At 39.1% G+C, this 22,663-nt stretch overlaps 1 protein-coding gene across 4 annotated transcripts in view; it reads left to right on the top strand.

Annotated features, from left to right (window-relative positions):
- Positions 1-20,253, top strand: part of BMPER (BMP binding endothelial regulator) — a 148,407-nt gene extending 128,154 nt beyond the window's left edge. For all 4 annotated transcript variants that reach the window (XM_014248427.2, XM_014248428.2, XM_005519053.3 and 1 more), the window contains 2 exons: positions 12,183-12,313; positions 18,332-20,253. In XM_014248427.2, the coding sequence (XP_014103902.2) occupies positions 12,183-12,313; positions 18,332-18,513 (313 nt within the window). In that variant the 3' untranslated portion in view covers positions 18,514-20,253. The remainder of the gene's footprint in view (positions 1-12,182; positions 12,314-18,331) is intronic.
- The last annotated feature ends 2,410 nt before the right edge of the window (positions 20,254-22,663 follow it).

The following is a 22,663-nucleotide window of genomic DNA, read 5'->3' as shown; positions in this document are numbered from 1 at the left end:
TGTTCCATAGTCTCTGCCCAGCCAACAAAAAGAGGCAAAACCATATTTAGATTTTTAGTACTTTGTATACAAGACTAAGCCCAGAATTTATCTTAACATCTTTGCCATTTGACATGACCCACAGATGAACAGGGAAAACAACCACGATTATTCTGTGATAAGGAGAGTTTGCTCATGTGGCTGCAATTTCTCATTAAAATCTGCTGATTTACACTAGAGCTGCCTTTGTATCTGGCCAAGTAAATGACCATGCCCGAACCAATTCACTGGAAGGTAAGTTTCGAGAACAGACCTTGGCTCTGTCTGCTCATGTCATCTCATCCCACTTCACCCAGAATTAGGTCATTCTGGCTTTATAACATCTATATGGGTTTTTCTGGTTCCTGGGCCAGGCTGATACGTCTTGGAGTCACTGTGTCTAATACCAGAAATTTTAATTCATAGCATTTAAATTCAGAAAGCTTGAATTTAATGTTCAGTGGTGTCCTGAATGAGTCTGTATCCTTCAAAGCTTTGAAGTACAGAACTGAAAAAAAAAAAAAAAAAAGGCTGATGACAGTTCAGAGTCTTGGCTCCTGTGTTGTCAGCAGGAAAATCCCCATCCATTTCACTGAAGCCAACTTTTCATCCACTGTGTTTTCATGCTCTGTATGGTGTTTTGCACTTGAGACCTTGTAGTCAGGAAGGTTAAAGAACTGTGGCAGCATGCAAAGCCATAAATACTTTCTCCAAGGCGCTCTGCATGTGAAGTAGCAGGCTACATCAAACTGACTAGAAAGCAGAAAGCAGGTCTCTGCCTCCTGGCTGAATTCCTATCACTCTGCTCACCCTCTGCCTCTGGTCTATTGAGTCCTGAATGGGAAATGGCAGCTCTGCTGCTGTTTTAACACAGCCATCCTTGATGGGCCTCACTGTTGGGGTGTCAGTCAGGCTTTATGCCTGCCAATGCCCACGTGGTCGTGAGAACATGCAGAGCAAAAGCAGAGGTGCCTGAGGAAATGTAAAGGCATAAATCCATCATGAAAAAGGTCAGCCTTGCTGGAGTCAGGGTATCTCTGCCAGGACTGCAGTTTTGCATTCACGTGTTTGAATTCTGTCTCAATCATGCTTTATAAGCCTATGTCTTTGTATGGGTCTGGGCCAGGACCACACAGGAAGCCATAAAACCCAGAAACAGTGTTTTTTTAAATTTTACAGTTCAGGTAAGCTGGCTGTTGTGCCACTTCATCCAAGTCCTATTTTTAGCAACTACTTTGATGAAGAGAAAAGAGGGAGACCTCAGAGGTGAAATGCACTGTGAGGATGCAACCAGCTGGAAGGTGGCATTCTCAGTGAGTGTGTCTTTGCTGAGATGAGAGTTTGGCTCTTGTTTTCTAAAGAGACCAAGATGAGGGAGAAAGGTTTTTTCCAAAGAGCAGTCTTATCAGGTCTTTCCCTTGTTTCTTCTTATTCCATCATGGAATAAGAGCCAGCAATTTTTTTAATGCTCTGCAGCCACCTAGAGGAAAAAAAACTGCTTGATTGAAGTTAATTTTATATGGATTAAGCCAAGGAGTGGGCTCTGCAGAGTTTAAGAATGTGAGTTTCTAAGCTAGCCAGCCTGTTTATTATTATATCACAAGACCTCCTTGGAAATATATACAGTGAATCATCATCAAAAGCTGAAGATAACTTCAGTTTATGTTTATAGTTCAGAAATATTTCCTGCTTCATGTTCTCATTTTGCTTGTTATTGGATATGGCATATTTTTATGACAGATAATATAGCACAGCCACGATACATTTTGTCAGCAGACAGAAGGAGATGATCTGGTTTGAATTTTTATTTTGAAGATTTAAAACCTGTATAATTTTATATATTTATCTAATGATTATGACAATACACTTTTGGTATATCTACATGGTTTATGTTTCTGTAGGGCCATGACTTCAAAACCTCCTAATAATTTTTAAGGTTCTATCTAGGATGTTTATATGCTCATGCAAAACCTCTGGCTTTTCTCAGATGAGAGCTGTCACACAGAATACACTAATGGGCTCTCTGTCTACCAGACTGAAAGTTGATGCAGTCAACCATACAACATATTTGAACCATTTAGTTCATGCCATGTTCATTTGCACAGTATGAAACAGAATAGCAAAGTTTAACTGTTGATTAAAAGTACTTTAATGTATAGAGCTAGATATTAAAATGTGTCTGTCTTTTTGAAATTGAATTAAAATTACTAGGTTTTATCCTTTTCTAGATAAGATATGTCAGTTCAGTCTCCACTTGACTAGAGAGCTGGGGGAAGTATTCTCTAAAAATCAAGTCTAGACATGGAAAAAAAGATAAAATTTTATGTCAGTTACATAATGTAAAAGATCAAAATGATGATGGATTTTCCTTGGTAGCTATGCCAGAGGACACTGAAAATTCCATTATGATGGAGTGTCTCTGTCATAAGGCAAATTGCTTTAGCAGTGTAAGTGCTAAGCTAAGCATTGCATGCAGTGAATGGAAATGTAGAATCCTAATGTGGATATTGAAAAGGTCCGCTAACACATTTTCTTTTTCTTTCCCTCTCTTAAGAAAGACTTGATATATGCATATGGTGTGGTCAGTTGAATAACTTGAGTACTGCTGTGTTATGTCAGAACAGGATCTGCAATAAGGAATCTTACAGACTTAAGAAATCCTAAGCATTATGAAATTTAGGATTTTTTCTAGGTTGTGGCTTGGGAGGAAACCTACAAGAAGGATGGGGGGGGATGTTTTACAAGGACTTGGAGTGATAGGACAAGGGGGAATGGATTCTAACTAAAAGAATGTAGGTTTGGCTTAGATAGTTGGACAAAAATGTGTACTGTGAAGGTAATAAGGCACTGGAATATATTTCCAGAGAAGCTGTGGATGCCCCGTCCCTGGCAGTGCTGAAGGCCAGGTTGGATGGGGTTTTGACCAACCTGTTGTAGTGAAAGATGTCCCTACCCATGGCAGGTGAAACTAGATGATCTTTAAAGTTTGTTCCAACCCAAGACATTCTGTGATAAATTATGGGGTACCAGAAACATAAAGTAGGCCAATTTGGCCATAGAAAATCAGTGATGAGCATATAGGCTGTATACCTCAGGCCCCTGGGCCTAAGAAAAATGGATTTTTGGTAGAAAATCCTTTAGGAATTGACTTTCTCTCTGAACATTAGACCTGTAGAGCATCTGTAATATGTTTTTCCAAAACTTTTCATAAATGCATGGTAAGCCTTATCATATAGCTTTAGATATACAGCTACTGTTACCTTTGCCAGTTATGTGATGGATGTTTTCAAGTGATGACAATGGATATTAGTTAACTGAAGAAAGACATATCTTTAGAAAGCAGATTCTACCTTTTGAACCTTCGGTGTCAGATTCCAGGTCATATTCCTAAATTTAGTTCTCTTATATTATTGTTGACTCAAATATTTTATTGCAAATGACCTCTTTATAGAGTTTGGATACTCTGCTCTAGTGCAGTGTTATTATGGTCCTGGCGTTTTCCAGCTAGATATACAATCCACAGATCATACAATGTACAGGCAGCCAAATCCTTTTTGCAGTAATCTCATCAAAGAGGGTGGAACAGACTTTATTTATACCACTCCAGTATGCAAGTAATATGAGAATATTACACATCAAAAGATGGGTATTTTCAGTGTTATCTTGGGCAGTTGTTCAAAATGGGTTAAAAATCTTATGCTGTATTTCCTCTTCATTACAATAATTCCAGTTACAGAGTCGTATGTAATGTGCACAGAGGAGTTTTTTTTAATTGTTTTACTGCAAGGTATATGCTACATATGAATTCAAACCACTTGAGTTCTCCTGCATACAGGTATTTTTTTTCAAATGCCAGGACTATTTATTTCAAATGCCATGGCTGTGCAATGAAGGTGAAACCCTGCTTGGAGCAGAGAAACAGAAACAGAAGAAGAGGAGGTGAAAACTCTTTTCCACTTTCTGAAAATGTGTGAGAATTCAAAGGGTCAGCTCTTCCACAGCTGTGGGTGGCAGTTCCATATTCTGTTGGGAGCTTTTTGAGCAAAAATCCACTCTTTCTAAAGGTGGCAAGTCAGCTGCTCAGCTGTACTGTAACCTTCAGCTCTAGGAAATATTCTGAGTCATACCAGATGCTTCTTGGAGTCCAGCATGGGACTACATTGTCTTCCTTAGTCATTGTTCAGCTATTTCCCCATGGAGGGGTTTTAGCCAACCTCTCCATTCTCAGGACCAGAAAGTACAATTAAAGCCACAGATGCCTGTAAGGATCCAAGCACAAGATGCAAAAAATCTACTTGACACATTAGTAGGACAATTATCATGAAGAAAGGTTACTGTGCCATTTTGTTCTTTATTTGTCCTTCCTTCCTTCCTTCCTTCCTTCCTTCCTTCCTTCCTTCCTTCCTTCCTTCCTTCCTTCCTTCCTTCCTTCCTTCCTTCCTTCCTTCCTTCCTTCCTTCCTTCCTTCCTTCCTGCCTTCCTGCCTTCCTGCCTTCCTTCCTTCCTTCCTTCCTTCCTTCCTTCCTTCCTTCCTTCCTTCCTTCCTTCCTTCCTTCCTTCCTTCCTTCCTTCCTTCCTTCCTTCCTTCCTTCCTTCCTTCCTTCCTTCCTTTACCTTCCTGCTTTCCTTCCTTCCTTCCTTCCTTCCTTCCTTCCTTCCTTCCTTCCTTCCTTCCTTCCTTCCTTCCTTCCTTCCTTCCTTCCTGCCTTCCTTCCTTCCTGCCTTCCTTCCTTCCTGCCTTCCTGCCTTCCTTCCTTCCTGCCTTCCTGCCTTCCTGCCTTCCTGCCTTCCTGCCTTCCTGCCTTCCTTCCTTCCTTCCTTCCTGCCTTCCTGCCTTCCTGCCTTCCTTCCTTCCTTCCTTCCTTCCTTCCTTCCTTCCTTCCTTCCTTCCTTCCTTCCTTCCTGCCTTCCTGCCTTCCTGCCTTCCTGCCTTCCTTCCTTCCTTCCTTCCTTCCTTCCTTCCTTCCTTCCTTCCTTCCTTCCTTCCTTCCTTCCTTCCTTCCTTCCTTCCTTCCTTCCTTCCTTCCTTCCTTCCTTCCTGCCTTCCTGCCTTCCTGCCTTCCTGCCTTCCTGCCTTCCTGCCTTCCTGCCTTCCTTCCTGCCTTCCTTCCTGCCTGCCTTCCTGCCTGCCTTCCTGCCTTCCTTCCTGCCTTCCTGCCTTCCTGCCTTCCTGCCTTCCTGCCTGCCTTCCTGCCTTCCTGCCTGCCTTCCTGCCTGCCTGCCTGCCTCCTTCCCTCCCTCCCTCCTCATTTAACACTGGTACTACATATTGAGAGAGATTATAAATAGGTGTCAGTGTACTTCTGTCTTGACAACTTCTATTTCATGGGGTTTTAGAAAATGTTCCAGAATATTTCATTGTTAATTTTGCCATATTCTTGTGGGTTATGTTGGTTAAGGCAATGAAACACAATTCTGGCATGAATGCTCTTTATATAAAAGGTTAAAAATACATGCAGAACACTCCTTTTGGCTTTATCCAAAGGCTTTTGGATAATATTTTTAGCAGCACATACTGTAGGCTTGTGATGATGTGCAACACAATATGTTTTTTTTCAGAGGTCTACATGGACATTCATTTATTCAGTGTTCGGAAAATACCATTTTTGCTTGTCCTTTGTGAGGGAAATATGGGTTCTGTGTTGGTTTTTTTTTAAGAAGGTGTATATATAAAGAAATCAAAATTGAATTGCTGTCTGTCTTTGCTATTTTTTAAATTACCAGCAGTAATTACCACTTGCATTGAAAGCATCCTTTTCTCATGTTGACTCTAAATAACTGCTTTGGAAGGATTCCTTGGCAAGGCATGGATGGATGTGGGTATCTTGTATGATTCTGTTTCAGTATCTGAGAGCCAAGTCTATACCTGGACCAGGAAAAATGATACTCAGAGTTAAATTAGGACTCTTCAATGTGTGTGTAACATGACTGCTATCCTCCAAAAATCTTAGATCACATGCGACTCTTTCCCTTTGAGGGAATTAGGTATTTTATAATTCTCTCTGCTTAGCTTAGTGTGGCAATGCAGTCCATGGTTGAATCAAAGTTGTGTAAAAATCAGGAATCAGGATGAAATTTGAATGTGTGATTCCAATGCCTGCTTCTGCAAACTCCTCCTCTGCATTCTGCCAAAAACAACAGTCATATTCTCAAGTATTATGGCCAATGCTTTCTTTATAGGAATGAGATTTCCCCAAGGTGAGGATGTGCCTGCAGCACATTTGCTATGCACAGCTCACTGAAGATGAGCTGTGAATTCCCTTTCTGTTCCCACACTCGTTGGGATGTTTTAGAGCCTGTTGAGCAGTGTGAGAGTTCTTCAGCATGGGACATTCTCCAGTAAGATGTGCACATAAGCTGCTTGCCAGGTCTTTTTTGGGCCCTTATTTTCACACTAACCAGGAAGAGGGGTCAGGGCATTGATGATTTAACTTTTTTATTGACGCCTCTATCAGATCCCCAATTTAAGGCAATGTTAGCAATGTTCATATGTGTGGGAAAAGCATAGAGGGAGTACAGACCTGTACCTGGTCTTAGAAGAAATGATCCTTGAAAATGATTGACTTTGCTGTATGAAGCAGTTTGTTCCCCAGGCAAGTGCTTTGAATGAATACTCAATAGATGTAAGAATTCTTGTGTTTTTAGCACCCTCCAAAATTACTTTCTTGGAGTTACTTGCTGGTTTTGCATTAATATTAGTAAACTCTGGAGAAAGCAAGAATGATCTCAGGCCTTTGATCCCAAGCCTCAAAGCCATAAAAAGTCTCCAGCTCTACATACTGTATTTCAGTACTTCAGAAAGGTTAAATATGCACATGCAGACAAAAATTTATAATAGTAACAGCATGAGACTTCCCATTATATATTGCAAAATGACTCATCTTCTTACCTTATGAAATCTCTTTTTATCTGGGGCCATAAATAATGGCAAGTCATTGAAGTCTGTCAAAAAAGCAGCCCAAACAAACTTTCTCATAACAACTTAACTACTGACAGAGGCTTTAATTTTTCCTAAAAATTAGGCCAAACTTGTACCAAAATTTGCCTTACCCAATAAAAAGTTATCTCAAGAAATCATGTCTCACAGGATAGTGGGGCTGGGAACTAATCTTCCTCTCCAGGCAGATAACTCTGCAGGCTTTGAAGTTTGCAAGTGTACAGCTCATTCCAAGTGTAGAGGACAAACCCCATCACCATCTGATGCTTCTTCATGTATGTAAAATGTAAGTAGTAGTGCACTATCTCTAATAGTTTTTGCAAAATCTCTTAAGGTTTAGTGAGGGAAAGGGGAAGATGTTACTATTTTCCATCTGTGTGGAACCTAAAGCTACCAAAATGTTTGAAAATTGCACTGAATCATAGTACTATTGTAAAATGTGGAGGAAAAATTAAGCCCCTCCTGAAATGGTTGATTCTGGGTTTGGATTCATGTGTATTGCAGAGGAAAATGAACTGCTGATGTTCAGCAAGTGAACATCTGCAATTTCAATCCTGTGTGGCACAGACTAAGGCTGTAGGCTTCATTGCTGTGATCTTTTCTTTTTCTCTTTTTTAAATACTGCATGTAGCACAGGAGTCTGTTCTTTGCCTTTTGTGGGACTTGGAGACTTTCCATGGTTTAATATGAAAAAGGGCTGTTGCTGAAGGAGTGTAGTCATCCAGTTTGCTTTGAAGATGTGGCAGCAGAGTGTGTGTTTGTCTCCTTCAAGGGTGTGTCCCACAGCTGCCGGATGCCTTCACTTTCATGGATTTCCCCTTGCAACAGTTTGTGATTATACACACCCAATTAACGCCATCTCTGACACATACCCTGCAGGCAGCACAGACAGCATCAAAAGGGATCACAGTGAGGCACTTGGTACCAGCTGAGGACTTAGAGGTTGGCTGTACTCTGCTTATTTGGAGCAGGGTTGCCAGATAAAGTGCATGGTCACATTGAAGTGTTTTTCTTTCTCTAAATGTAAATATGTCCTTAAAATAAATATAATTTTCCTTTGGACCTCAAGATCATTGCATATCTGTATGATTTCACTGAAGGCAGAACTAAGGCTGCTTGAAGTACCTTGTTTGTATTTCCATAGCTAGTAAAGTTTCATTTTAAAAGAAACTTGTGCGCAATAATAATCTTCTTGTGGGATTATTTCTGTCTGACTGTAATGTTTTGATGTTTAATTTCTAATATGTTTTTACTTCATTACAGAAATGCTTTGTTCTTGGTAAAGAGTCACAATACCCCACTAGACCATAAGTCACCATTACTGTGCAGTACAATAAATTGTCAGTAGAGCTTCATTAGTAGCATATTTCCAAAGTTTTACTAAAATATTTTTTTTTGCTGTTTGAACAGTCCAGTCAGATTAGAATACAGATAAACTGTGAGTATGTGCAGTTAGTGTCACCAAATCTCTTTATCAGATTCAAAGGAAGAGTGATGAGAAGACAGAATCTAGGAAAGCAGAGAATATTTTTTGAAATGTATCACTGGAAAGGATAAAAAAATAAAACCTATGGGCATATCAAAGTTTTTTGCAAGGGGAATAGATTAGCATAGCACACAGGAATCAGTTTTTCAATTTTCTTGGTAAATCATCCCATAATAGCCCTTTAACACAACTGTAGCAATAATAAATGTGAGAAATATAATTAAGTGCAGAAGGTAATCAACTTTTGATAAAAATACAGACCCAAAGTCGAAGCTTGGCCATGGGCCATTGGCAGGTCACCCTCAGAGCTAGCCCCCAGAGAATGGACATCTTTTACGTCTATGTCCTTGCTGAGAGCTGCCCTTTCATCAGGAAATAAAAGCAGGCTTTATTTTTATTCACAAGTCTTGGCAGCTGTGGATGTAGGTTTCTTTACTCTCATTTTTGATTAAACATTAATTAATTAATTTAATTAACTGTACAAATGATTAGAAGTTGTAATTCATTAATAAAACTGCTGCAATCTGACCATGGCTCCTCAGCTAAGCCTAGGGCTTGACCCCAGCAGTTTAATCCTGTCACCAGGATTAAACATTAATGAAAATAAAAAGTACAAGCAATTTGGTATGCAATGAATCAGCAGATTCTTTGTGTTGCACATGGTACTGTCTTCCTTAGTGGACACCCATGCTGAACACTGTAGCAATTAGTGCTGATCCCAGTCAAAGCTCTGATGTTTCATCCTGGAGCACGCCTGGATGTCCATGGCCATTTCAATGCCAAAGGTTAATGGCTGGTGTTGCTCACATGGATATGGGAGCTAAGCTCTGCACTCTCAAAGAGCATGGCTACCCTCCTGCAGACTGGGAACAATGCCCTCCCTTCCCTAATCCCTCAGACTGTGCCTAGGTGTTACCGCTGAAGATGAATAGATCACGCAGACACAGGTTGAGGTGTGGTGCAAGAAAGAGCAGAGTTTATTTTTCCTCCCAGGATTTATAGGCTTCTTACCACGGCCAGGGATTGGATGGTCAGGATAACACTTTCTCACTGCACTGGCCATGAGAGGTGCCCATTACAAGACGTGTAACAGAAAGAATGTACACATATCTATGTTTACAGTTACTGTCCTGGGAAAGTCCTTAGAAAACTATGTTAGCAAGCTCAGAAGCTGAGTTTTCAGGGCGACACCTAGGCTTTGCCACGGTCTGTGCTAGCCTTGCCATGAGCATGTTAACTACTAAAATGCTTGGGGGATTGATGGTGAGCCTGGAGTTTCCCTGATCTTTCATCTTTTTCTGATGCAAGCACCTGAGGTAGCTCTAGCTTCATTGTCTCAGTGCAAGAGGTGACATTTCTTTCTGAGTAATGGTAAAAAAAAAAAAAAAAAAAAAAAAAAAGCATGCTCTTAAAAGCAGAGGAAGTACCTCAGATTTAGGGTTTTAGAAATTCTTAGTCAAGGAAGTTGGTGAACATACAGCCAAGTGGATACTAGAAAGCATCCCTAAACACCATGGACATCAATAATAACTAAATCTGAGTGGAGAGCAGTGAAATGTGTTTCATAAAGGGAGCTGGCACAGAAACAAAAATATGATAAAATGGTACCTTGATAATCAACTATTTATGGAGATTTTATGCAGGCATTCTTTGTGGTAATGATTTGTTTCAGCAGCAAGCAAGCATCTACTTCACTGTAAAAATGAGACAGGCACTTCCTAAATTGCATGGGGTATATGGAGCGGTGCCCACTGCAGAGCTACTAGGAAGAGATCACAAAGAGATATTGTGGCCAAAGGAAACAGTGTGAAGTTATTTAGTGTGTCACGTAAAAAGGTGACCCTTTGTGCTTATACAAGGTCTTTTATCAGCTGACAATATCAAACCACCCAGAGGATGTTGTGCTAATGTATTCCTTGCCTATCAGCTGTGACATGCTTCCAGCAACATGTTATAGGAAAAGATGTAAAGAGACCTCCTGCAGGACTAAAGTGAAATAAAATTACATTGTCCCTAGAAAATAAAGTTATTACTTTATTAAAGTAAGTATTTAAGTTATTAAAGTGAGAACAACTGGTTTGTAAATATAAGCATATTATGTATTTGATCCAAAGCAAGTCTGTTTATTCACAGTGCATATATAGCAGTGAATCAAGGACAGGTAAACTTTTTACCTTAGCAATCATGTTACTTATTTGTCACAGTGATTTTTTTAGGTAAATTTATATTGAGGGTCCACTGAGATTAAATTTATTAAAACTCTTGAAAATATCAAGTAGAACTGTCAGGTCACTGAAGTAGCCAGTGACTTTGGCATGGGGAAATGCTCCTCTTTAAGGCACTCTTGGACTCACAGAAACAGGCTTGTCTGTGTTCAAGGGATCACTAATCCTTTCCTAGTCTCCTAGTTTTGATTAAAGGGTTCTCAATTACTCTAGAGTAATGTATGGACATTAGGTCTCCTGATTACTTTGGATGAGGTTTTTGCACTGTTTCCAAGCTATTACCTCCTCTGCTATGGAAAAAGTTCAGGGAAACTAAATAAGCCTATATCTGTCCTTTTCCTATAAACAATTCATATTATGGTCCACAGGAAGAGCAACTAACATGAAGAGCACATTTTTCATTTCAGCCCTTCATCTTTGAAAGAAAATTTGTGCCTTTGTCTTCTCAGAAACAGGAAAGCCCCTGGACATGCATGGAGCAGGGGGGCCTTGACCATTGACACCCAATGTTCAGGCACAGAGCACCTTCTGTGGAAAGCAAAGGAGCTGAGGGCATGATTTTCAGGGTATACCTTGTATACTTTTAATATACTTTTAATGATTCTGCTGAGAGCAGTAGATACTCAGCATTTCTGAATTCACATTGCTACACATGCAGAAACATACTAAGCATTTTGCATATGGAGAAACCACCAACTGCAAATCTCTTGGCTCCTGCCAGTTATAATTTAGGTCTGTGCCAAACAGACACATGTTCTGAACAAGCTGACTTGAAATGTGGTGACATCCACAGTAGCAGTTTCAGTAGGGCCATGTTAGCAGCTTTGCTCCCTGTCATTGTAAGTACTTCCACCTAAGAATGCAATGGAAGAGACTGAGCAGTGTGAACCATGCTTCAGGGATTTCATAGCATGAAACTACTCATTTATGCTGCATCAGCCCTGTTCCTTTGGGGTATCCTAAAGTCTGGCACTTAGTAGTGATGCTGCTGAGAAAATAGGCATATAGCTATTTTCATACCTTCAAAGCAGGAAGAGTCTGGAGGTAACCTGGAGAGAAGGCATCATCTCTTGCATGGAGGGACATGTGCTCATTGCCTAAAGAATTCATACACTTAACACTACTGTTATGATTGTTGGTAAAATTATTAAATTATTACTTTCTAGGAATAAAAAGTTTTTATCTTATGTTGACACAAAAAGCATTGCATAAATGGAGTTCGCCTTTCCCCGTTGTGGTCTCAGTCCTTTCTACCTGACGTTTCTTGGGTCTTCTCAACTCCCTGTTTCTGTGTGCTTCCTGGTGCTCTGGAGGCCTCTCTGCATTAAAGTAGCACACCAAAAAAGAGACAAGTCCTTGGGATGTAACCGCAGGGATGCCTTTAACTTTCTTGCCATTTAGCACAAGTTGCTGTGGCATTGGGTGCCATGTGATTGGAAAGTAAACAACTCCAAACCTTGTTCAGATATCTGCCTAAGCATTCCTTTCTTATTTGTCTTGGGGCTTTATTCTGCAGGTCCTGTGTGACAGACATGTGTGAGTGTCCGATCCATAAAAACTGCTACTGTGAGTCATTCCTGGCGTACGCCCGAGCCTGTCAGAGGGAAGGGCTGAAAGTCCAGTGGGTGCCAGAGCAGAACTGTGCAGGTAAGCATTTTGGGACTGCTTCTTTGTAAGCTGTTGCATAGGCCAATAAGCTGTGATCATACTATCCTTTTACTGGTAGAGTGGGATCAAAAATTATACAGGAATTGTACCAGCTTGGAAGTTCTTGGAAGTTTTTCTTTCAGGATATGTAAACTGTTGATTACAGAAGAAGTTTAAACTCCTTTGACCTCCTGTGAAAACATAATTATATTCCTGGGGACAACACACACATATAATTCCAGTAGGTTCAACAAGGAAAGAGGAGCAAATGTATTTAGTGGAAATACTGAAATGCAAACCTGCATTAATTTCTGCATTTAGTCCATACTTGCCATGTGATTCGGACTGCATTAATTGCAAGTAATTGTGAGTAATTGCTTCCATGAGAAGCAGTGGCCTGTGGCTATGGGCACTTGATCTAAAATGCAGTATTGCAGATGAGTATTTCCCCTGATGATGGTCTCATTAATTTAGGACTTTCTGTAATGGCATTGGTTTGCCTGGAAACGTATTCAGATTTATGTAAAGCAATTAACAGTAGTTGGAAAAAAACAACGAACAATGAGAGGAGGATACTCAGTGCTGGTCTCAGAGCTATTACTCTGTGGTCTATTTTGATGATTGTGTGTGGTTCAGGGTCTACTCTCTCAAAATCTGTTTCCTTTTCCATAAGAAGGCATTTTAGCAGGGATGGGTAAGTGACAGAGTACATTACATTTGATTGACTCTTCTCAAAAGATTCACTTTTTTTCTTACAAAGCAACAGGACAATCCAAACAGGGTGTCACTAAGTGAAAACCCATAGATGTGGCCTTAGCACTAGTAATGTATATAATTTTAATGTATTGATCTGGTAGCAGATCCGTGCTGAACCTCAAGCAAGCATGTGATTTTTTTTTTCCCAAAGTACTTCAGACTGAGACCTCACTATGGCAGATGCTGTAAAAAGAATAAAAACTCCTTGCTAGCAGCCCCTGCCTTAAGGAGTTTATACAAGTGTTGACATATCACGACTTAACTAATTGAGGCTTCATTTCACAATTTTTTTCTGGCATCTTATCAAAGACAAGAAAATTTTCTGAGGCAAAACCAGTCCTTGAGAGAACATTATGAAGGAATTTAAACACATAGCCTCCATTAAAGCTAATGAAAGAAGTTTTTAAATCAACATGAATTTTTTAATCTCTTCTAGAGGGAAAGGGGAAATCTTGTTAAGCAGAAAATATAGATAAGCTGTATAAGGCTAAGTGCCCTCAAAACAGTTATTTAAGTATCCAATGACAGATAAGTAGCACCATCTTCTAAGTAAATAATACAGTAAGCATTAAATTAAAGGGCATCCACTGCTTTCCATATGGTACCAGTGGCTAGCATCAAGATTTTAATCTTTAACTGACTTTTTTTTCTCCAAAACAAGTAGTTGCGATTTACAGATAAAAGTTCATAGGTGGGAAACAACATTTCTGTAATAAAACTTTAGCATTCTGTGACTTCCATTTCCTGCTTGACATTTCATAGCTGGTGGGATACTTGCAAGAGTTATGGTCTGATGAAAATGGAGTATACTTATTAGTAAAGTCAGGTTTTAATTATACTTTTGTGTGTTTTAAAACCAGATCTTGTGTGGTTGCCAGTTGCTCTACCCTAACTGCTGTAAGCTTAGCTCATTTTTCTAATCTCCAGGAAACTTGTGCTGTCTGGAGGGCCAGCCAAACAGGATGCTCAGGAGGCTGAATTGCATGTCCTCTTCCCTACATGCTCTTCTCTCTTCCCCAGTGCCATAGCTTATGCTCCTCTGCATTATTCTGCAGAACACTGCTGCTCAAGGTTTGCTGTCCTATGAGGCTGGCTTATTAAAAGGAATGTCAGCTGTCATTTAACTGAAGGAATGAAAATGGAAGATAATGAGTAAGGAAAATGGTTAAGGTAGGAAAAGTTTGGTGAGATCCATATGGGAACTGAGAGGTTAGGAAAAGATACAGGTTGCCATGGAGAGTAGTGGGGAGTTAGACCTGTTAGGATAGGCATAGAAAAAAATACGGTTTTTGAAGGAGAAATTAAAAAAACAGGAGAGCCAGCATGAGGGAAAGAAGAAATAAGAAAAAGTGATACATGGAGGAGGGAAAATAAAGAATAGAAATGGAAGAAAGAGGTTTGAAAAGGAAAGAAGAAAGAAAAAAAGTATTTTTTTTACCCAAGAAATGCTAAACAAGAAGTCTATAAAGTACAATTAAGTAAACTGAAGTGGTGAAAGGCCTTGGGATATAGTAACTTAACACTGCATTTCTCAGAATACCAAGAGAAAGAAGACTTAAGGATGGTAGAAGGCAATAACTCCCTGCCATGGACATGACTACACATGCAAGAAAACAATGAGATAAGGGCTATGATATAGTGCAAAATGCACTGGTGTGCTGACATGCTACAACAGTTTCATAAAATCAGAACAATTTTCTCTGTGATCAGTTGAAGTGGAGGGAGATGAGTGTATATCCGATTTTGACTCTTCTCCTTTGGGTCCCTTTTCTGCTGGAGAGTTTTCTGGTGCATGTCACTCTTTTCTCCTGCTATATGTTGCTTTCCTTTAACGGCTTTATTCCCTGTGTAAATGTGTCAGGAGTGCTCTCCTGGCTTTTCAGTGGATACTTACTGAAAACTGAAAGTTGAAAATATTAACAGGAGTGTATCATGGGAAGGTCAGTGCCCATATCCATCACCTTTAGCTCTGTTAGAAGGAGATACTGTGAATTGCAAGCACTATGAGTGAAATGCCATTTGGAAGTCTTACAGAAGACCTCCAAACTGTGTAACACTGACAGAAGAAGCCAGAAGATTCATCGATGCTTAAATATTAGTTCAGAATTTTCTGTGAAATCAGATTTACCAGATATCATCAACCAAGGGAATCCTGTAGCAGTTGTGCTACGTATTTTGGCTTTTGTGTTGGGGTATAAGAATTCCTCCTAAATAATTAAGGCCATGTCTACAAAGACAGGCACAGAAGCCTCCTCTGTGAAACTGCCAAAGTGGCTGGACTAAACCAGGCCTAGTTTGCAAACTGTAGCCTTATTAGGCTGGGTTTATTAGCTCAGGCACAGTGCTGTATTTATGTGACTATATGGTTTCTGGGCTGGAGCTGGCTATTATCCCGCCAGCTCAGAAAGTGGTCTGAGGAAGCTCACATCTGTCATGCCAAACACATGTTCTAGAAGAAGAGTGGAAAAATCCTGTTGGGACTGGTAATGTTTCAAAATACAGTATTATTAGTAACTTTTGTATGTTGAGTTTGGGTTTTTGATTTTCTTTTTTTTTTGCTAGTGTACTAAGGAAGTTATTAGTAACAGAGCTCAGTTCTTTAAGAGAGGAATTTGTCTTAAAAGACGGGTGCAAAGGCACCGCTTCTGTTTTCCATGTTTACATGGTAGTGAATCACTTCAGCAGTTCCTGGGAAGCCTTCTGCAGAATGTCTTTATTTTTGAATTTTAAACTGTTGATGAAGTGGAATGTTCTGGATCAATCACACCACATGTTAGCAGCTGAATCACTCAACAATAAAAGCCATCCAAGGAACTTAAACAGCAGCCATTGTACTTTTCTGATTTTTCCCTTGACAGCATGTTAATAATGCCATTATAGGCTGCCTACAGCACAAAATAGTCATCGTATCTTCTACATGGCATCATCTGAAGGATAAGGAGGTGTTTTGACATCCTACATCCATGTGTGGTAAAGCAGACTGGGGAGTACTTACAGACACCATGGCTGCTGAGGGCAGTCTGTAATACGTTCTCATTTGCTCTGGGGCAGAGATGAGGAAGTAGAAAGGAGCCCTTAGCCAACTTACCTTAAACCTACTAGCTGAGGAACCAAATAGAGCTCAGGTGGAAGGCATGGAGCCGGCTGTTACTGCAGTGAAGTTTTGTGGGATGAAACCTGTGCAGCCTTGAAACTGAAGCTTGTATTCCTTTCTATATGGAAACCACATGTGTTGAAGTCTAATGTTTGTTTTTGGTTGGTCAATTAGAGGTCCTACAAAGGGAAGCTCATTTTTAGAGAGGAAGGATAAAAGCTTCTAATAAACATCTCCTGTAAGATAATTCACATTGTGTATGGACAATCACTGACCGTCCTTGAACATCTTGGTCTACTTTTCTAGTCAGTTAATACATTGTTTGCAAAGCTCTGGGGAGATCTGCACATTTTCATTCCCCCTTTTACAGAGATTCAATCTTTATTCTTAACACATTATGTAAGTGTAGTTTCCTGGGAATCTAACGTTTTATTCTATGCTTAATAGTGCTTGCATATTTTTCCCACCTTCTAAATTTTCTGTTTATTTTGATTTTTTTTTTAGTTTTTCCGTTTGTTCCTTCTTAAGTATGCATGGAAGTTATCATGCAGAGCAAGACAGAAATGTAAAGCTGGAAAATATTCTCAAAAGATCTATGCTCACACACTGAATAAGCCTATCTTGAACATAGCTGACAGATAGGTATTTGTTTCCAGCCTATTCTAAAACAAAAGTTCAATAAAAGATGTTTGACAGAGTTTTTAGGTAGATTGCTCTTGGTGCTTTCTTATGCTTAAAAATAGAAAGTTGGATTTTTTTCTCCCCTGATATCTAATATCTATCTAGTATTCAGCATTTGATTCTCTGTAACACCAGGTCAATTTTCCTCTGTACTATCATTTTTTTTACAATTTTGTGCTTGTTTATTAATATCTGTGTCCTGAGAATTGTGTATGCATACATTCCATAAAATCCACAAGAAGTAAAACTTGAAAGAAACAGATGCTGTTTTGAAGATCCCTTAGTGGTAAAAAGGAACCCCTTAAATTTATGAAGTCTTAATAATAATACTTCCATCCTCTTTGATACACTCATATATATACAATCAATTTATTTCTGTTTTCTCTTTATGAATAATAGCAGTACTGTAATGACACTGTAGGCCAATTCTCACAACAAAGCAATGTTTTCTGTCCATAACAAAATTGTCACTTAAAAAATATTTACCTTCAGTCTCTCTCAAAGCTGAAGAAACCTTCCTAATACAATCAGCTCTCTGAAAATAGCATGAGATGATTTTGGATGCTTCAGAGTCCCTTACCATCTATGAACTATTTTATCAGTCCTTGTTTTTGTCATCAGCACAGCTGTTAAAAAGAGTAATAGACTTTTATTTGCCATCGAACTGTGTATTATTCTCCATACTAAAAATCAAGATATAAAATGTTGAGAGTTTCAATATTGATCTGGATAGTGCTTTTAGCTGAGCCTTCAGTGATCTTTTATGTTGAAAATACATTGAACTTTCAGCTACATAAATTAATGAATAGATACTGGAATCACTAAGTACAAGAATCCTCTCTGTCAGCTATCGCTTGGTAAAACAGGACAAAGCATGGATACAATTGATTTTTAATGTTTGTTTGTTTGTTTTAGATATGGTGCTTCTGGATTAACAACATTGATTTAGTTTGCTGCAATACGAAATATAGAAAGTATAATCTTAGGGTCAGAAATTCTAATAGAGTGGATGACTGTCTCTTCTCTTTCTAGAAGTGGAACTCATAATAACTGTCTGTCCTCGTAAATGTTTCAGAAGTCTTTGATAAACAGTATTATAATATTATATATGATATATTATATATTATAATATTACAAAGCATTGTAATAAATAAACACTGTTAATTCTACACTTTTACTACTAAAAGTGTAGAATCTGCATATAGATAGAAACCTTGCCAAAGCTTTATATACCTTTAGCTGTGTTAAAATTCTCAAAAGGTTCAATACTGCCGTGGACTTGATAGCTTTTGATAAAGAATTTTGCTACTTTTATATTTATTATGTAATACAGTGGAACAATTTTACAAGTAATTTTTTCCTCTAGAGAATCATCAAGCCAAAATGTGCTTTTGATATTTGCAGTAGAAACTAAGCAAACAGATAAGTAAATTTTCTTGTGGGACTCTGTGTAATATGCATATTTTGTTCTTTTTAACTCCTTTCAGCAACCCAGTGTAAACACGGTGCAGTTTACGATACCTGTGGTCCGGGATGCGTCAAAACATGTGACAACTGGAATGAAATTGGACCGTGCAACAAGCCCTGCGTTGCAGGGTGTCACTGCCCGGCAAATTTGGTTCTTCACAGAGGAAGATGCATCAAACCAGTCCTGTGCCCACAGCGGTGACACTCGTTCTCTTTCCGTGGACACTAATGCGGGTGGTCACTGACCCCTTCAATGCTCACAGCCAGTGAAGGACTCCAGCTGTTTGTGTGCAGATTCTGCAAAGTACATGTCTACTCACAGAGCATAAATATGCTCCTCTGTGTGTATTTGTGTCTCTAAGTACACACATGTGGCACCTAAAAAGATATATAAATGTATACTGTGTGTATTTGGACACACGTGTCCATACACAAGTGCCCTAAACGTAAGTACAACCCATATATTTATATATATGTCCACACACAAATATACATAATTTCTATATACCATAGAAGGATGAATTATAATATGTATATTTTTTGCTATAAAGTTTATGTATTATTATTTCTAGGACCCTGATCTGTAAGTCATTGTAAAAATAAACCAGGTGTTTTTAATATAATATTGTGGCATGAAAAGATTGGATGACTTTGCCATTGCATAAGTTTGTCGTTACCAAGGAAACTTTTCTAGGGCCACAGCACTGCCAGGCTGGATTAGTTTCAACACAGAACCTGGATTTACAGTTGTTCAAGAAACACATTTCTCTGGAGATGGAGGATTTATCTAGGAATATTTCATGCGTACCTTGGAGCTGCATAGTGATTGGTGACAGTGCTTAATCAGGCAGAGAAAGCTGGGGATTGGCTTTTATGCTTTACTGAAATAACTGTGCAAAATGATTTCCAAAGCTGGTTGGACAATGGCCAGGATAGAGATATTTCTTTCTGGAATGGCACCAAAGAGTTGGGGCCAGATTTTCATAAGTGTTAGGCACCCAACAGCTCACTTTGAAAATCTGACCACTTCCCATTTCATATCCTAATGCCCTATCTCTGTTGTTGTGTTTGGCAGTAGCTGTGAATACACAATGAGGAGCTTGAAGAAAATATTCATGTGCATATTAGCCCCTTAAACATGTTTGAAACGCCTAGGTTTGTTTCATGTCTCCCTCAAATATTATGCAGAAAGCAAATCCCATGCTGAAATGTTTGATTTCAGTGTGCCTTGAAACATAAAATAATGCCAGGCTTAGTAACTCATTTAATTTATCAGCATGGTATGGAAGAAAGACAAATTCACCCCACCGAAAACCAGTAGAGAATGTCAAATGCTAATTGGAGAACTGCATTTTATTTCCTTAGTGGTCTTTTGGTTGAGGTTTATGAACATGTGGGCTCTGTGAAGTTTGCATGACTTTTGAAGTCTCCCAGGGGAGAAGCAATAATACAGGATTTCATTAGAAACGGTTAAAAAAGCCATACAACTTTCTCAAGCCTGAAGGGACAGGGGGCTATTTTTCTTCACTGCAAAGCCTCTCACAGAGCCTGATGGAATGGTCTCTGGAGATGATAGAAATCTTTGTGCATCTGATTTAGGTTTATAATGAAGTAATATCCTCCCACGCAGCTACTTCCATCATGTCTTGCATTGAAATTGCACATTGTAATGCTTTGAACAACTTTCTCCTTTAATTCTTTTCTATTGAGGAAGTTAAGCAGGACCCGAGTTTACAGTGTGTGAGCGGGTAAACACACTTGGGTTATACAACCTGTCTGTGATCCCACCCTGGAGGAAGATGCTGAGTGAACCTGGTTAACTTAAGCACGACACTATCCAAAATTCTGTACCACCACAGTGTTAAAAAGAGCTGGGCATATAATGCCAAGAGTGTTCCATGGATGTTCATCCAAATCTTAAATAAATTCAGCTTGATCTTTTTATGTCCTTTTTGTGTTCATTTTCTTGGAACAATCAAATAATTCAGTTTTACTGGCAGAGAGGGTTTTGAAGACTCATACACAAGTGCACTGGGAAACAGAATTGAAAATGTGTGGATCCCATCAGAGAAAGAAACTAGAAGAGTTTTATGTGGCTCATGTGCTAATTGAAAGGAGAAGTTGAAATTTAGAACAATTGCAGTGGGCTGAAGGAGTTAAAATATAAAATAGCAGTCATTAAAATAATTTAAAGTGTCAGTTAGACCAAAGAGCTTTTCAGACTGTGAGCTTTCCATGCTGAGAAATGGAGTATAAACCATTAGAAAGAACATTTGCCTACCTTCAGTTCAGGGCATATTTTAATTACTTACTGCCCAATGTTTCCAAAATAAAAATGCAGGCAACGTGAATTGCATACATGAGCAGTGTATACATCTGTCTTTCTCTTTTCTCCTGACTTATAAAGGTGAGTGAAAGGTGAAGGGAGAGCCCTCTCGCTCTCTCAGTCCACTGATCACATTCAAGCAATGCTTAATTGATTCTAGGTGAAGAGGTGACTCAGTCTCTCTCTAGGATGAACTCTGGTTTTGGATCTTAAAATGATTCAGTTTGAAACCTGACCCAGGTCATCTCTAAATGAGACTCATTCCTTGGTTTAAGTTTTTCATATCTGCCTAATTAAGACTAGACTCACGCTATTTAGTTTGGTGATGTAGACTGAGGAAGAGAGGAAAATGGTTTTGCCTCTAAGCCAAGTGGTTGTGTCCTTATGATGCTGTAGAGCTTTTTCCTCCAAAACCCAATTTCCAAGGCAAGAGTAAGTGGTATAATCTGTCTGCTCAGTTCACATGTACCATCTAAGAAAAGGCTGTTCTGCTTTTCTAGGAGTTTCCCCCAAATTTCCACTTGACATTAGTTTTATATCTGTATCTGTGGTTACCCTGTGCCTAACTGAACTGTTGAGACCATATCAGGCCCAGGTGGGCTTGTTGTACTCTACTGTTCATCTCTCTCCATCAAGGCCATTGAAAAGTTGAAAGTCTAGCCCAATACCATTATTACCACTGGCCTCACAGAGTTTGGGTTGAAGCCCACCTTCCTCCTGATGTCTTTCCTCATGAAATATTACCCCTAGGATTCTAGAGCTGGAAGTTTCCTTTTTAACACTGGGGTTTTATTTTTTATGAAATTCACTGGTAATCAAATTTTGGTACGCTAAATGTGTTTAATGTGGAATAATTTTTTAAATAATAACATAACATTGGTAAGTCATATGGCACATGGTGTATTCACCGTACAAAACTCACGGTTGTGTAAATTTTGATCTTGATAATGCTTATGTCAATCTGTGCACATAACTTTGTGACAATTTGTAAGGTGAAATATATTTGAAGGAGCAGAGGTTCCAATCAAAGAATGATCCAAAAGGGAAGTCCAAGAAACACCTCTGTAGTCCAAAGGAGAGAGTCAAGTATCAATAGTTTCACAATTAATCTGCTGTGTGCTCTCTAGCAAGTCTTGGGGAAACAAGGCTCTGGATTTATGCATCCTTTTAAAGTTTATGGATGGAAAATGTTCTAAAATGCCATACCAGGGTAATGTCAACTGATAATTTACCAATCTACTCAGGTCTGCTTTGCATCAAATTGTCCCATCTCTCTGAAATCGTTATCACTTGGAAATTAGCTTTTTGTTGGCATATGAGGTCAAATGTATTTACTTCCTCCTCATGTATTTGTGTCTTTAGGTTATGTCTATTTTTGTGTATTGTTTTATAAACCATGGAGACAAGCCATAGCCAAACAGAACCATTTGAGTTCTAGCCTGAGTCCCACATCTTCCAATAGTACTTTTCTTCCATAGGGTAAGGTTGGTTGCACTTGGACAAAAACAAGCAAACAAACAAAACAAAACAATATTCTTAATGTCCGACCCAAATACGAACCCATCCCTGTATCACATAAGTAGCTTTCAGCAGATAACCTAAAAGAAGTAAGTTCTCATATTTTCTGCTTTTTTTGAACACAGGATTCAAATACAGTTTGACACTGCCTGGCTTCTCACTGACAGAACCTGACAGTTGCAATGGCTGGTCAGATCTTGAACAACTTTGCAGGGGCACGGTGGTTTGCTTTTTCTTGCCTTCCACAAAAGTGGACAAGGTGATATCAGAGCTAGTAGATAGGTTAATAACAACCCATGCATTTTCAGCTGGACAGACTAGAAAGAGAGTCAGTCTACAGCATTTAGTCCTGAAGTGGTAAGGTGTTCAACTATTTCAGGTACAGTTCCAACTAAAGGATATTATTATCCTGGTCTCAGTATCTGACAAACAGGAGCTTTATGTTACATAACACAGATCAAATGCTTGTTCTATCTATCTATCTATCTATCTATCTATCTATCTATCT

Source organism: Pseudopodoces humilis, chromosome 1, assembly GCF_049639895.1.
Source record: "Pseudopodoces humilis isolate 2021_Gansu_Grassland_sample_001 chromosome 1, ASM4963989v1, whole genome shotgun sequence".
Lineage (NCBI taxonomy): Eukaryota > Metazoa > Chordata > Aves > Passeriformes > Paridae > Pseudopodoces > Pseudopodoces humilis.
Note: the sequence above shows the minus strand (reverse complement) of the source record. Positions and strands in the feature narration are given on the sequence as shown.